This window comes from Chionomys nivalis, chromosome 7 (genome assembly GCF_950005125.1).
Source record: "Chionomys nivalis chromosome 7, mChiNiv1.1, whole genome shotgun sequence".
NCBI classification, from domain to species: domain Eukaryota; kingdom Metazoa; phylum Chordata; class Mammalia; order Rodentia; family Cricetidae; genus Chionomys; species Chionomys nivalis.
In genome coordinates this window covers 1,095,900-1,111,138 of record NC_080092.1, presented here as the reverse complement: position 1 = coordinate 1,111,138, position 15,239 = coordinate 1,095,900, and the positions used below count along the sequence as shown (strand labels likewise).

General features: G+C 41.0%; 1 protein-coding gene across 3 annotated transcripts in view; it reads right to left on the bottom strand.

The window, feature by feature from the left end:
• Parn (poly(A)-specific ribonuclease) overlaps positions 1 to 15,239 on the bottom strand; it is a 98,472-nt gene that overhangs the window by 22,182 nt on the left and 61,051 nt on the right. For all 3 annotated transcript variants that reach the window (XM_057775557.1, XM_057775558.1, XM_057775559.1), the window contains exon 21: positions 10,959 to 11,033. In XM_057775557.1, coding sequence (XP_057631540.1) covers positions 10,959 to 11,033 — 75 coding nt within the window. The remainder of the gene's footprint in view (positions 1 to 10,958; positions 11,034 to 15,239) is intronic.

The window sequence follows — 15,239 nt, the reverse complement described above, 5'->3', positions numbered from 1 at the left end:
TCCCCTGCCCCACTCCACAGAGCAATGCCTCCAACAGCTCCCTGAGCACAGCGGAATCAGGGTCACTTGAAAGGGAAGACAGATAACAGGCCTCTCACCACAGGTCTCACATGGCAATGATACCAGCACCCCTTCAAGTCCCCGCAGTTCTGCAGCTCTGGCCTTTAACCTAGAAGCCAACGTCTGGCTCAGAGCCACGCTTCTGATGGGAGAATCAGCAAAATAAATCAGCTGTCCACCCAGTCCTTCGGCATCCACTTGTCTGTTAGAAACAGCTTGCAGCAGGCTACCTGGTGACACAAGCCTTCTCCAGGCTAGCCAGGAAAAGGGCTTAGAGCCCTCTTTTGCTCCAGCCACTTTGTCAAAGCTGACCGAAGCCAAACACACCAGGAGTCTACCCTGTTTCCCTGTGGACAGTGAGGTGATTCTCACATAATAATATCATATGTCCTGCCCAGTCTGTTGCCTCTTCACTCAACACACATCACAACATTTAATCTCCACAATTCCCAGAGGAACAAATTCTCCAATGACCACAGATAAAGCTCTCCCACTGCCTAAGGCCTTGCAGAAATCAGCAGAGCTAGTCTGAAACCAATACATAAGAAATATATAGACATATTTAAAAGTGGCATTCTGTCTCCTGTGTATTTACAGGAATTTAGCTTGTTGAAGTTGACAACCATCTTATAAAATCCTGCATTAGGAATTTTAATGAATTATATAAGAAGCTGAATTTTCGACCTAAGACAGAGGGGGCCTGAGGAAACAAGCTCCGTCAGGAGCAGAAGCCAGGAGCAAACCCAGTCCTGTGACACAGGCAGATCAGGATTGAGCCAGTGACCTGGGAGCAAACCCAGTCCCGGGAACACTGGCAGACCAGAATTGAGCAAACGACCAGATCCAGAGTCAGCGATCTCCACCACAACAGGTCCAATTCCAGGCCAGGGACTTCTGCAGTAGGAGATCCAGACCAGGATTTACAGAAACAGATCAAAGCCAGCAGCCTAGGACAAAGTATGCCTGAGACAGCAGACTCCAAGGGAACAGACCAAAGAACAGGAACGCTGAGCGATCTCCTGGAACAGGAGTAACCAACGGGGTAACTAGAACTGTGACACTGACTGTACCAGGAGGAACAACCATCTGAGCTTTGGATTCACTGACACCTAGAAGATTATTCAACAGAATCTCAGACAGCCCCAAACACACCTATCAGAGGAAAAGATGAGTAGAAAAGGTTAGATTGAACACATGCTACACCACAAAGAGCAACACAATACCAGTAAAACCTAAAGACCCTACAAAAGCAAGACCTGAACAACCAAATATGAATGAACCAGAAGAAAATGATCTAAAAATTAACCTCAAGAGAATGTTTAAAATTCTTAAAGATAAAATGAGAGATTTCCTTAAAGAAATGAAGGAAAAAACAGACAAAAAATTGGAAGATTATCAGCAAATCACTTAAAGAAAACTAAGAAAAAGAACTCAAACATATAAAAGAAACTATACAGGACTTGAATACTGTGATAGAAACAATAAAGAAAACACAAGCCGAAGGAATTATAGAAACAGAAATCATGAGAAAAAGATCAGGAACCACAAATGCAAGCATGAACATCAGAATACAAGAAATGGAAGAGAGAATCTCAAATGCTGAAGATACAATAGAGGAAATAGACTCATCAGTTAAAGAAAACATTAAATCTAACAAAAGCTTAGCCCAAAATATCCAGGAAATATGGGACACCATGAAAAGGCCAAATCTTAGAATAATAGGTATAGAAGAAAGAGAGGAAGTTCAACTCAAAGGCACAGAAAATTTATTTACAAAATCATAGAAGAAAACTTTTCCGACCTAAAGAAAGATATGCCTATGAAGATACAAGAAGCTTAGAGAACACCAAATAGACTGGATCCAAAAAAAAAAAAAAAATGTCCTCTCGCCACATAATAATCACAACACTAAACATACTGGGTAAAGAAAGAATATTAAGAGATGCAAAGAAAAAAGGCCAACTAACATATAAAGGTAGACCTATCAGAATTATACCTGACTTCTCAGTGGAGACAATGAAAGCCAGAAGGTCACGGTCAAGCGTTATGCAGACACTAAGAGACTACAGATGCCAGCCTAGCAAAACTGTCGATCACCATAAGAGGATAAAACAAGATATTCCATGATAAATCTAGATTTCGCCAATACCTAGACACAAACCCAGCCCTACACAAAATACTAGAAGGAAAACTCCAACCCAAGGAAGATGGCTACACCAACAAACACAGACAATTGATGATCTCATTACAGCAAATCCTGAAGAAGAAAAAAAATGCACAACTTAACATCACCAATGATGAAAACTAAATTAACAGGAGACAGCAACCACTAGTCATTAATATCCCTTAATGTAAATGGACTCAACTCACCTATAAAAAGTCACGGCTAACAGATTGGATACGAAAACAAAATCCATCCTTCTTCTGCATACAAGAAACGCATGTCAACCTCAAAGAAAGACATCGCCTCAGAGTAAAGGGTTGGGAAAAAATATACCAATCAAATGGACCTAAGAAACAAGTGGGTGTAGCTATCCTAACAAAATAGACTTCAAGCTAAAATCAGTCAAAAGAGACAAAAAAGGTCATTTCATAATAGTCACAGGAAAAATCCATCAGGAGGAAATTTCAATACTGAATATCTATGCCCCAAATACAAGGGCATCCTCATATGTCAAAGAAACACTTCTAAAGCTTAAGTCATATATTACACCCCACACACTAATAGTGGGAGACTTCAGCACTCCCCTCTCACCACTGGACAGGTCAATCAGAAAAAAATTAACAGAGAAATAAGAGAACTAATAGATGTTATTATGACTCAAATGGACTTAACAGACATCTATAGAATATTCCATCCAAACAGAAAAGAATATACCTTCTTCTTGGCACCTCATGGAACCGTCTCAAAAACTGACCACATATTCGGTAACAAAACAAACCTCAACAAATACAAAAAAATTGGAATAACCTAATGTACCTTATCAGATCACCAAGGTCTAAAACTAGAAGTCAACAGCAATACTAATTCCAGAAAACCCACAAACACATAGAAATTAAACAATGCTCACCTGAATCATCAATGGGTCAAGGAAGAAATAAAGGGAGAAATTAAAGACTTCCTAAAATTCAATGAAAATGACCACACAATTTATGGGACACAATGAAAGCAGTGTAAAGAAGGCAGTTCATAGCACTAAATGCCTACATAAAGCTGGAAAAATCCCACACTAGTGAACTGACAGAACATTTGAAAACTTTAGAACAAAAGGAAGCAAACTTACCTAAGAGAACTAGACAACAGGAAATAATCAAATTGAGAGCTGAAAATCAACAAAATAGAAACAAAGAATATAATACAAAGAATCAATGGGACAAAGAGTTGGTTATTAGAGGAAAAATCAACAAAATAGACAAACCTTTATCCAAACTAACTAAAAAACAGAGAGAGAATATCCAAATTAACAAAATCAGAAATGAAAAGGGGGACATAACAACAGACATGGAGGAAATACAGAGGATGATCAGGTAATATTTTGAAAACCTGTACTCCACAAAATTGGAAAACTTAAAGGAAATGGACAACTTTCTGGATAAATATCACTTACCAAAATTAAATCAAGACCAGATAAGCAAATTAGACAGACCTATAACTGCTGAAGAAATAGAAACAGTTGTCAAAAGTCTCCCAACCAAAAGAAGCCCAGGACCAGATGGTTTCAGCTCAGAATTTTACAAGACTTTCAAAGAGGAACTAATACCAATACTCCTCAAATTATTCCACACAATAGAAACAGAGGGAACACTGCAAAACTCTTTATGAGGCTACAATTACCTTGATATGCAAACCACAGAAAGACAATACTAAGAAAGAAAATTACAGTCCAATCTCACTTATGAACATTGATGCAAAAATACTAAATAAAATACTAGTAAATCGAATCCAAGAACACATCAGAACCATCATTCACCATGACCAAGTCGGCTTCATCCCACAAATGCAGGGATGGTTCAACATACGAAAATCTGTCAACGTAATCCACCATATAAACAAGCTGAAAAACGAAAACCACATGATCATCTCATTAGATGTTGAAAAAGTATTTGACAAAATACAACATCCCTTCATGATAAAGTTCTTGAAGAGAGCAGGGATACAAGGAACATACCTAAACATAATTAAGGCAATATACAGCAAGCCAACAGCCAACATCAAACTAAATGGAGAGAAACTGCCAGCAATTCCACTGAAATCAGGAACAAGACAAGGTTGTCCACTCTCTCCATATCTATTCAATATAGTTCTTGAGGTCCTAGCTAGAGCAATAAGACATGAAAGGGAGATCAAGGGGATACGAATTAGAAATGAAGAAGTCAAAGTCTCACTGTTTGCTGATGATATGATAGTTTACATAATTAACCCCAAAAATTCTACCAAGGAACTTCTACAACTCATAAACACTTTCAGCAATGTAGCAGGATACAAGTTTAACTCAAAAAAAAAAAAAAATCAGCAACCCTCCTGTACACAGATGATAAAAGGGCTGGGGAAGAAGTCAGAGAATCAACCCCCTTCACAATAGCAACATATAGGATAAAATATCTCAGAGTAACTCTAACCAAACAAGTGGAACACTTGTATGACAAGAACTTTAAATCTTTGAAGAAAGAAACTGAAGAAGACACCAGAAAGTGGAAAGACCTCCCATCCTCTTGGGTAGGCAGAATTAATATAGTAAAAATGGCAATCTTACCGAAAGCAATACAGATTCAACTCAATGCCCATCAAAATACTTCAAAAACCTCGAAAGAACGGTATTCAAATTTATTTGGAAGAGCAAAAAACCCAAGATAGCCGAAACAATCTTGTACAATAAAAGAACTTCTGGAGGCATCACAATCCCTGACTTCAAACTCTACTACACACAGAGCTACAGTACTGAAAACAGCCTGGTACTGGCACAAGATCAGACAGGAGGACCAATGAAATCGAATAGAAGACCCGGATATCAATCCACACATCTTCGAACACCTAATATTTGAAAAAGAAGCAAAAAATATCAAATGAAAAAAGAAAGCATATTTAACAAGTGGTGCTGGCATAACTGGATATCAACATGTAGAAGAATGAAAATAGACCTATATCTATCACCATGCACAAAACTCAAGTCCAAAAGGATCAAAGACCTCAACATAAAGCCAGCCACACTGAACCGGATAGAAGAGAAAGTGGGAAATACACTTGAACGCATTGGCACAGGGAATCATTTCCTAAATAGAACCCCAGCAGCACAGACACTGAGAGAAACAATTAATAAATGGGACCTCTTGAAACTGAAAAGCAAAGGATATAGTCAACAAGACAAAATGACAGCCTACAGAATGGGAAAAGATCTTCACTAACCCCACATCAGACAGAGGTCTGATCTCCAAAATATACAAAGAACTCAAGAAATTGGACACCAAAAGATCACATAATCCAATAAAAAAAAATGGAGTACAGACCTAAACAGGAATCTAAAATGGCTGAAAGACACTTAAGGAAATGTTCAACATCCTTAGTCATCAGAGAAATGCAAATCAAAACAACTCTGAGATTCCATCTTACATCTGTAAGAATGGCCAAGATCAAAAGCACTGATGACAACTTATGCTGGAGAGGTTGTGGGGAAAAGGGAACACTTCTGCATTGCTGGTGGGAATACAAGCTGGTACAACCCCTTTGGATGTCAGTGTGGCGATTTCTCAGAAATTAGGAAAGAACCTTCCTCAAGACCCAGTAATACCACTTTTGGGTATATATCCAAAGGATGCTCAATCGTGCCACAAGGACATGTGCTCCACTATGTTCATAGCGGCTTTGTTTGTCAGAGCCAGAACCTGGAAACAAGATCTTGTCTTTTTCTACTTTCTACTTCCCATGTAGATTAGATCTATGTAAGTGTCTCAGTGTCTGCATTGTTGTCTAAGTTCTCTGGGATTGTGGTTTGTAGGCTGGCTTTCTTTGCTTTATGTTTAAAAACCACCTATGAGTGAATACATGTGATAATTGTCTTCCTGTGTCTGGGTTACCTCACTCAAAATAATGCTTTCTAGCTCCATCCATTTTCCTGCAAAAATTCAAACTGTCATTTTCTTCTGCTGTGTAGTACTCTATAGTGTAAAGATACCACATTTTCTTTATCCATTCTTCAGTCGAGGGGCATTTAGGTTGTTTCCAGGTTCTGGCTATGACAAACAAAGCTGCTATGAACATAATTGAGCACCTGTCCTTGTGGCACGATTGAGTTAGAGTTTTTTTTTTTTTTAATATTTTAACATATTTGTAAAGTACTATTAAACAAGAGGCAATTACACACAACAAATGATGTAGCTGAGACAGAATTAAAGGCAGGTGCTAGAAGCAGAGTGATTGAAAGCAGGAAAGGGCATGCAGGCGCCGGTCAAGCAGGAATCTAAAAGAATGATCGTCCACTGCAAGGACTGCAAGCTGGAGAAAACGCAAAGCCTGAAGAGTAGGAGGAAGTGCTCTGAATAGGAAGAGTGAAGACGTAAAACAGTTGGTGGATGAACACTGACTGGGTCAGAGAGAGAAAGAGAGAGAGAGAGTGGGGGGTCGTATGTGCGCACGCACTCCCGAGCAGCACAAGGGCACACCTGTGCCTGAACGAGCACTAGAGAGACTTTGCCATGTCATTAAAGTGGCTGGTGCTTGGGTCCCGCAAGGGTTTTTTGTTTTTGTTTTTGTTTTTTTTGAGACAGGATCTTACTATGTATTACTGCCTGCCTCTGTTCCCTGTATGCTGGAATTAGAGGCCTGGGACACCATGCCCAGATAATCAAAAAGATTTTTTATAAATCTCATATCTTTCTGCTATGAGGAAGGAAAGGACAAGCACGGGGTCAAGAGCAACCAGAGTGAGACAGGAGCACTAGCAGAGCGGAAGCCAGATAAAGACGAGTGGTGAACAGATTCAGCCGATGTCTGATTGGCTTGTGTTTAACATACATCTGTTTATATCTTTGTGTATGTGTCCACATATGTTTATAAGAGTGTGCACAGGGGAGGTCTAAGGACAAACCACATCTGAACCCAGGTCATCAAGACAGCTTTTACCCAAGGAGTCCTCTGCTCTCTGACTAACTCTTAACCACTAGCGCAGCAAACTGGAAGTCTGAGCTCCGATCTAAGCATCACCCACAAGTCCAAATAAGATGAATATCTGTGAAACTAAAACAAATCACCCTTCTGAGGAATCTATCCAAACCCAGAGACTCTACAAGAGACTCTACAACACATTTTCGATACAGTATTTAAGAACTATATTTTGTCAAGAAATAGAGTCTGGGGAGGGGGACTTGATTGGGGGAGGGGGAGGGAAATGGGAGGCGGTGGCGGGGAGGAGGCAGAAATCTTTAATAAATAAAAAAAAAATGAGAAGAGAAAAAAAAAAAGAAATAGAGTCTGCATGAATCTACCCAACCATATTCTGGGTAAACTCAAGGTGGATGAGGTTAAACAATGACATTAAACAGGCATACGACATACATGTTCTGCTTAATAGCGTTTTTACTCACAAGGGGCTTATCAGGAAGTCACCCTACTGCAGGATGAGCAGTACCAATGTACAAGATAAAAGATCCATTAGGCTGGCTTATTAGAAGAATAATGGTCAAGGAGTAATGAGTCAAAGAGCAGAGATACAGAAATAAATTATCTAGTCTGCACAACAGAAAGATGGTATGAGAAAAAAAAGCCAATAAGAGCCAAAGAACAGAGATACAGAAATAAATTATCTAGTCTGCACAACAGAAAGATGTATGAGAAAAAAACAAGCCAAACAGAGTACACGATGTCTTGTGTGCAGAAGCAACCCCAGGAGTAACAGCAAGAGAATATGAAAACAAATATCTGAAATTTTACCAAATCTAGTGAAAGACATATATTAAACACTGCCAGTTCAGACAGGATAATACAGAGAAGGAACTAGAAGTATACCTCAATCGTGCATGTCAGAAGCACTGGGGCTCCGCCCATGGTATACGCACATTAAAATAAGCCATGGCTAAGTGCAGAAACAATCAAACTTGTGAAAAACTCACTGGGACATGGCTCTGTTGGGGAAGCTCAGGGTCCAGTGCCCAGCACCTATAAAATAAGATGTGGTGTGCAGGCCTCTAATCCTAGCACTCAGGAGCTAGAGGCAAGGGATTCCTAGAGCTCATTGGATTGCCAGCCTAGGGAAGTCAGAGAAAAAGACCCCATCAAAACGTGAAGAAGTGGAAAGCAGACCAGGAAGGCACCAACATGGATCTCCACACCATGGGCACAGTGCACACACGCACGCACGCACGCACGCACACACACACACCATTTTAGTAATTAGTATACAGTTTCCTATAAGAAAAGAACTTTCATTTTCAAGAGGTCAAAAGACTTTTCAAACATTGATTAGAATTAGTGATACCAGAGGAAAAAGACAGTTGTCAGCTTAAATGGAACTCTTTGAATGTAAATCAAAAATAATTTGTATCAGAGCCTATATAAGTAGGCATTTAATAATTTTTTTCATTGTTACATTCCCTCTGTTTCTGCTGAAATGTTTCTATAATTTGTTTAAGGTAGCATTAACAGAATTTGTAGCAAATTTAGATAACCCAGATCCCTGGCTTCATTAGAATCATTACTATGAGAAGCAAACTGCAAATTGTCTTTTAAAGAAGCATTCACACAGATTTAGAAATCAGAAAGAAAAACAGACATGAGATCTATCAAGTACAAAAGGTATCTCCAGTTCACGACAGGATGTGTACCGTGGCTCCAACTCCATGATATTGACCAGATTCAGCCAGCCACTGTGAACACAATGGCCCCTGGGGTCCGCATGGGGAAATTCTCACTCTCAGAGCATACCATCTTCTATGAGAAGAACAGAGCACTGATGAAAAGATGCTTTCGAGGCACAGGACACAAGCTCAGCTCTCAATACCTGCATGTAGCTCACAAATACGTGAACTCCAATCCCAGGGAATCCACCCGATGCTGTCTTCTGGCCTGCAAAGGCACTAGGCCCATATGTGGTACACAAACAAACAAGCAGGCAAAATACTCACATATATAAAAAGAAAGAAAAGAAAAAATTGAACAAACAAATGTTAAAGAAAAAGGTAGTATAATTAATGTCAAAAATTTTAAGGATCGGGCTGGAGAGATGGCTCAGAGGTTAAGAGCACTGACTGTTCTTCCAGAGGTCCTGAGTTCAATTCCCAGCAACCACATGGTGGCTCACAGCCATCTACAATGAGATCTGGCGCCCTCTTCTGGCATGCAAGCATACATGGGAGGAATGTTGTATACATAATAAATAAATCTTTAAAAAAAAAAAATTTTAAGGATCAACAAAAAATGTGATGATCCATCTTTTCAGAACCCTATTTAAAAGCAAATGAAGTATCATTCCCTTTGCTTGTAAAATAAACATTTGATGCAAGTTTAAGGGCATGGAGAAATCACAGCTAATCACAGACAAACAGGAAAAGTACAAGAGAAACCACATGAACCAGGACACACAAATGTGCAGAATAGATGAGCTGGAGAGATGACTAAGTGGTTAAAAAGCACGCTGCTGGCCAGGTGACGGTGGTGCACGCCTTTAATCCCAGCACTCGGGAGGCAGAGGCAGGCAGATCTCTGTGAGTTTGAGGCCAGCCTGGTCTACAAGAGCTAGTTCCAGGACAGGCTCCAAAGCCACAGAGAAACCCTGTCTCGAAACCCCCCCCCCCCAAAAAAAAAAGCACGCTGCTCTTCTGGGTTCCATTCTCAGTATCCACATGGTGCCTCAGAGCAGAACAGCCAGGGCTACACAGAGAAACCCTGTCTGAAAACAGAACAATGCAAAAAGCTACTGCTTCAGGGATCCAACTCCAGTTCCATGGGATCCAATGTCCTCTTCTGACCTCCACAGACAGAAGGCACGCATGTGGTGAACAGAAAATGCCAGCAAACACCCATACAAATAAAATAAAATACTAAAAATTTTAAATAAGTAGACTAATCAAACATTTACTGATAATAAGTCATTAAAAAACTAAATGAAAATAATTTTGGATAGCCAGATGTGATTGTGCTCACCTTTAATCCTAGCACTTGGGAAGCAGAGGCAGGCTGTACTGGGAGGTTTCTCTGTCCCCGTCCCCCCCCCCCGCCATCCCATAGTCACTTCTAAATAATCACTCAGAGGTTTAATATTAATTACAAAATGTTTGGCCTATAGTTCAGGCTTATTACTAGCTAGCTCTTACATTTAAATTAAGCCATTTCTATTAAGCTATGTATTGTCATGTGGGCATGGCTTTTACCAGTCTGCTGGCATCTTGCTTCTTCAGTGGCTGGCTTGCATCTCTCCAGACTCTGTCCTTCTTTCTCCTTGTATTCAGCTTGGCTTTCACACCTAACTACAGCAGTTGACAAGGGTACTGCATCACAGGAGGGCGTGTGCAGCACAAACACACATGCTGTGTGCTCAGAATGAAGGCTGGAGTGAAACCATGGGCAACACCGACAAGCACCGACTCCAGTGTTTACTAGCATTTGATTTTAAATTGTTTGGTCACTGCATGCTCAGAAACCTTTCTCCATGGCCAAATTTTCAAACCTGACATTCAGTCACATGTAACTACATGGGGTCTTGAGGCACAGTTTAAATATCTTTAGAATAATGAATCAAAGATCCTTCTCTGTATGATATACTTACTAATTTTTTTCTTTATTTCACAGGAAAGCTCAAAAATTAACTGAGCAGCAATGCCACTGAACCAACTGGCTGAAGCCACAGCTTTCAAACTGAAGGGGAACCCCCACCTCATTAACACACAAAACAGACATCTAGAACACTAACCAATTTGTACTTGTTCGGGCTGGCTGAGAGAAACGAAGGCTGATGTGTCATCAATCCAGGATATCTGAATGTTACCTGTAAACAATGAATGAAAAACAAAGTGAGCGTCTGAGCATTTAGAGAACCACACCACAGACTCAGCAGGCAGACTTCAGGAGAGTCCAGAGAGATGGCGTACTGCTCTAAGACCGGAAACCTAAGCACTAATCACTTCGCTACTTGGTCTGTTGCAGTTTCAAGAGGGTGTAGAAGATGTCTTAGTGCATAAGCGCACTTGCTGTGCTACCACGAAGTCCTAAGTTCAAACCCCCACCACCCATATAAAAAAAAAACCCACACCTGTAACTCCAGCACTGGGGGCTGGAGACAGGACCCCAGAAGCCCATTGGTCAGCCAGTCTAAGACAGCTTCAGGTTCAGTGAGAGACCCTGTGTCACAGCAAATCTTCGGCCTCCTCCACTGGTCTCCCCAGTGGTGTGCGAGGAGCAGGTATCTGCGTGTTTGTGTGTGTGTGTGCACACATGCGTGCGCACACCTTGCAAAGTATAAAGACCTCAGTTTGATCCTGGCAGCCCTATAAAAAGATGAGCACAGCTGAGTGGACCTGTATCCCTGTGCTGGAGAGGTGGAAATGGGCAAATCCCTGGAACTCTTGGGCCAGCAAGTATAGCAAAATTGGTGAGGTTTGGGTTCAGTGAAAGACACTGCATCAAAAAACTAAGGTGGAGAGGACCAGTGAGATGACTCAGGGAATGAATGCACTGTTGCTCAGCTGGATCCCTGGGGCCCACACAACAGAAGAGAACCAACTCTTATTAAGCTGTTATCTGGCCTTCACAGCACGCTATGGCATGTGTGTCTTCACACACAATAAACAAATACAATTTTTTGAATTTTGGAAAGATAGTAAAGAAGAAATTTAATTGAGGAAGATATCAGACATGAAGCTCTGGACTTCACAGTCACACACAGGTACACACACAAACACAAAACAGTGATAATAAACTTTAAAAGTTAAAAAAGAAAAAAAGAAAACTTAGCTACAAGGACTTGTCACAATTCTGTCCAATCTTAGGCCAAGGTTAGATGGTGTTTATCTTTCAAGGTCACTAACATAACTCCAAGACCACTACAATCAAACTTGTTACAGATACTTCATTTTACAGACTGCTACAGTTTGGATAGTTCTGTCCCTGCCCCATGTTGACACTAAATCTCCATTATCAGGTATTCAGGCATTGGGAACATACAGGGAGGAATACCTGACTCCTAATACTTAGCAGTGGGGCCTTGGGGAGTGACAGGACAAGGGAGCTCATGCAGGGCGGTGCCTCTCTTGGGAGTACTGTGGGCTGAGAGAAAGAGGGGGAGCCTGACAGACACCGGAAGGACCTGTGCTCCTCTCTCATTCCAAGATGTCCTGGGGACCCTGACAGCAAGAGGCTGCAATTCCAAACTACTAGAAAGAGCTCTGAGCCAAACATATCCTGCTATGATGGCTCGGAGGATCAAGGAGCCTGCTGTCAAGCTTGACCATTTCCAAAATCCATGTGGTGGGAGGAGAGAGCCGACTCCTACAAGCTGTCCTGACTTCCACATGCAAGCAATCACATGTACACACGCACACATGCATGCCTATCATTTAAAAATGAAGGGTTCAGAGAGAGAAAAAACAAGACAGGCTGACAGGGAGAAACAGCAGCAAAAGTACTAAACTGAGGCAAACAGGATGAGCAGAAAGGGAGCCCAGGGCAGAGCCCGAGCCTTCGGAGGAGATGGACACTTGCACCTCTACATCACTGTCCTTGGGATACACAGAACACCAGACTTTAGCAATGGGTAAACAGCACTGGAATTTAGCAAGAAAAATTCATTCTACTAAGACTTTCAAAGGCTGGGAATTAAAAAAAAAAAAATACAAAACCCCCACTTCAGTTTCTCAGTAAGATGACACACCTCTCTGCCCATGGAGGCAGCTGCCTCTTTGGATAAGATACACAGTGCTAGTCAGCTTCTGAACACCTTCCAGAGCCAGCTCCTTCCATTCTAGTGTCGGGCTAGGGCCCAAAGACGGCTGTTATCACTAGTACAACTGTTGTTGCTTCTAATGAGAGAACACTTGCCCAAGGTCACACAGCTAATGTTTGTTTTACTTATTAAAACTTGATTGTAAACAATATGGGGGGAAAAAATCACACACCAAAATGAACTAGATCCAAAGTCCATACCTCTCAATGACCACTTTTAGACGTGTTTTCTCTATCTAGTCCTGGCTGTTCTGGAGCTTGCTCTGTACAACAGGCTGACATGGAATTCATAGAGATCACCTGCCTCTCCCCACCACACCTGCCCACCTCAAGAACTTCTAGACAGTTGGAAAAGCCATTTTAAAGCTGTGGAGTTTCACACTAGGTTTTAGACTTTTTACTTACTTTAGTGCTGACTTCATAGGGTCAGAATTTAAATAGATGAAAATAGCAGGCACTTCAAAAAGAGCTGAGCCTGAGGCCACTGCCTTTCTCTCTCTGCAGCTAAATTAAAAAGTGGGGTAGGATTTCAAAGGGCAGAGGGCACCAGCAAGAGGACTTTATAGATATGTAACCGCTTTCAAATAAAGTATTCTGGGTTTGTTTTTAACTTAAGAGGTAATGTGTGCTCATTTCTGAAAAGACAGGAAAGCTTACAAAACATAAAGACCATCTGAAAAATACTTAGTGATGTAGTTGGAGAAACAGCTCAGTCGTTAAGAGCACTTGACTGCTCTTTCAAAGCACCTGGATTCAATTCCCAGCACCCACATGGAGGCTCACAACTGAATGTAACTGCAGTATAGGGGATCCGATGCCTTCTTCTAATCTCCAGACACTGCATACACATGGTGCTAATACCGAAATGCAGGCCAAAAAAAGAAAAAAAACAGACTTTTCTTAATGAATAATAATAAAATACTCAGTGGTAAATGTATCTTCCTTTACTTACATCTGACTTCTCTACAATGTTTTTAAAAATAATGTTAGTTATACAAGATCCTATCCCATATCCTCTTTTAAATCTAAGTATTAAAATACTATTTAAATACTTTCTGAAATGTTTATACCTCTGCATATACACTTCAAGCATATTATTTTATTCATTATTGTGCTCGATAGTTTTATGTCAACACAAGCTTAAGTCATCTGAGAGAAGGGACCTTGATTAAGAAAAATGCCTCCACAAGATCGGCTGTATGCATCCTTAGGGCATTTTCTTAATTAGGGATTGATGAGGGTATAATCAGCTCACTGTGTGTGTGAGACCATCCTTGGCTGCTAGTCCTGGGGGCTATAAGAAAGCAGACTGAACAAGCATTGGGGAGCAAAGCAGTAAGCAACTCCCCTCCATGGCTTCTGCATCAGCTCCTGCCTCCAGGTTCCTGTTCCATTTGAGTTCCTGTCCTGACTTCCTTCAGTGATGGACTACAGTGTGGAAGTGTAAGCTAAATAAACCTTTTCCTCCCTAACTTGCTTTTTGGTCACGGTGTTCCACTGCAGCAATAGAAACCCTGACTAAGACAATTACTATTTATGTCTATTACAGGAGCCATAGTGTGCATTTCGATGCCAGAGACAACTTAGTAGAACTGGGTCTCTCCTCCACTCCTCTCCCTTTCTCCTTCTCTCCTTCTCTCCTTCTCTCCTTCCTTCCTTCCTTCCTTCCTTCCTTCCTTCCTTCCTTCCTTCCTTCCTTCCTTCCTTCCTTCCCTCCCTCCCTCCCTCCCTTCCTCTTTTTGCTTTGGAGTCTGTCCTGGAACTAGCTCTTGTAGACCAGGCTGGCCTCAAACTCACAGTCTCTCCTCCACATTTATGGGGGTTCCAGGTATTGAACTCAGATCACTAAGCTTGCACAACAAACACTGAGTCATCTCATTAGCCTATGAATATTTTCTTAAATGTCTCCATAGTAAATCTTTTGATGATATACAAGTATTACTAAGCATCCTACTACTGGCCAGTTTTCTGCCTTCACTTTATTCAAGAATCCCCAAAGAGAATAAATAGCTTCAATACTTCATTTGTTAAAGTAACAAACTTGTACAGTCACAGACCCTGAGAAGTTTAACCCGGGACTGAGAGGAACTGTCTACCTTACACACACCTTCAGTCTTGGTCTGCTCAGACATCTGTGTTTGCTGCTTTTATTGTTAATCTCATATAGAGATTGCTTGTCAGTATAAAACAGACATCCTCTCTGAATTTAACCTTAAAAATTATTTACCCTGATCTAGGCTTGCTTTCTTCTCAG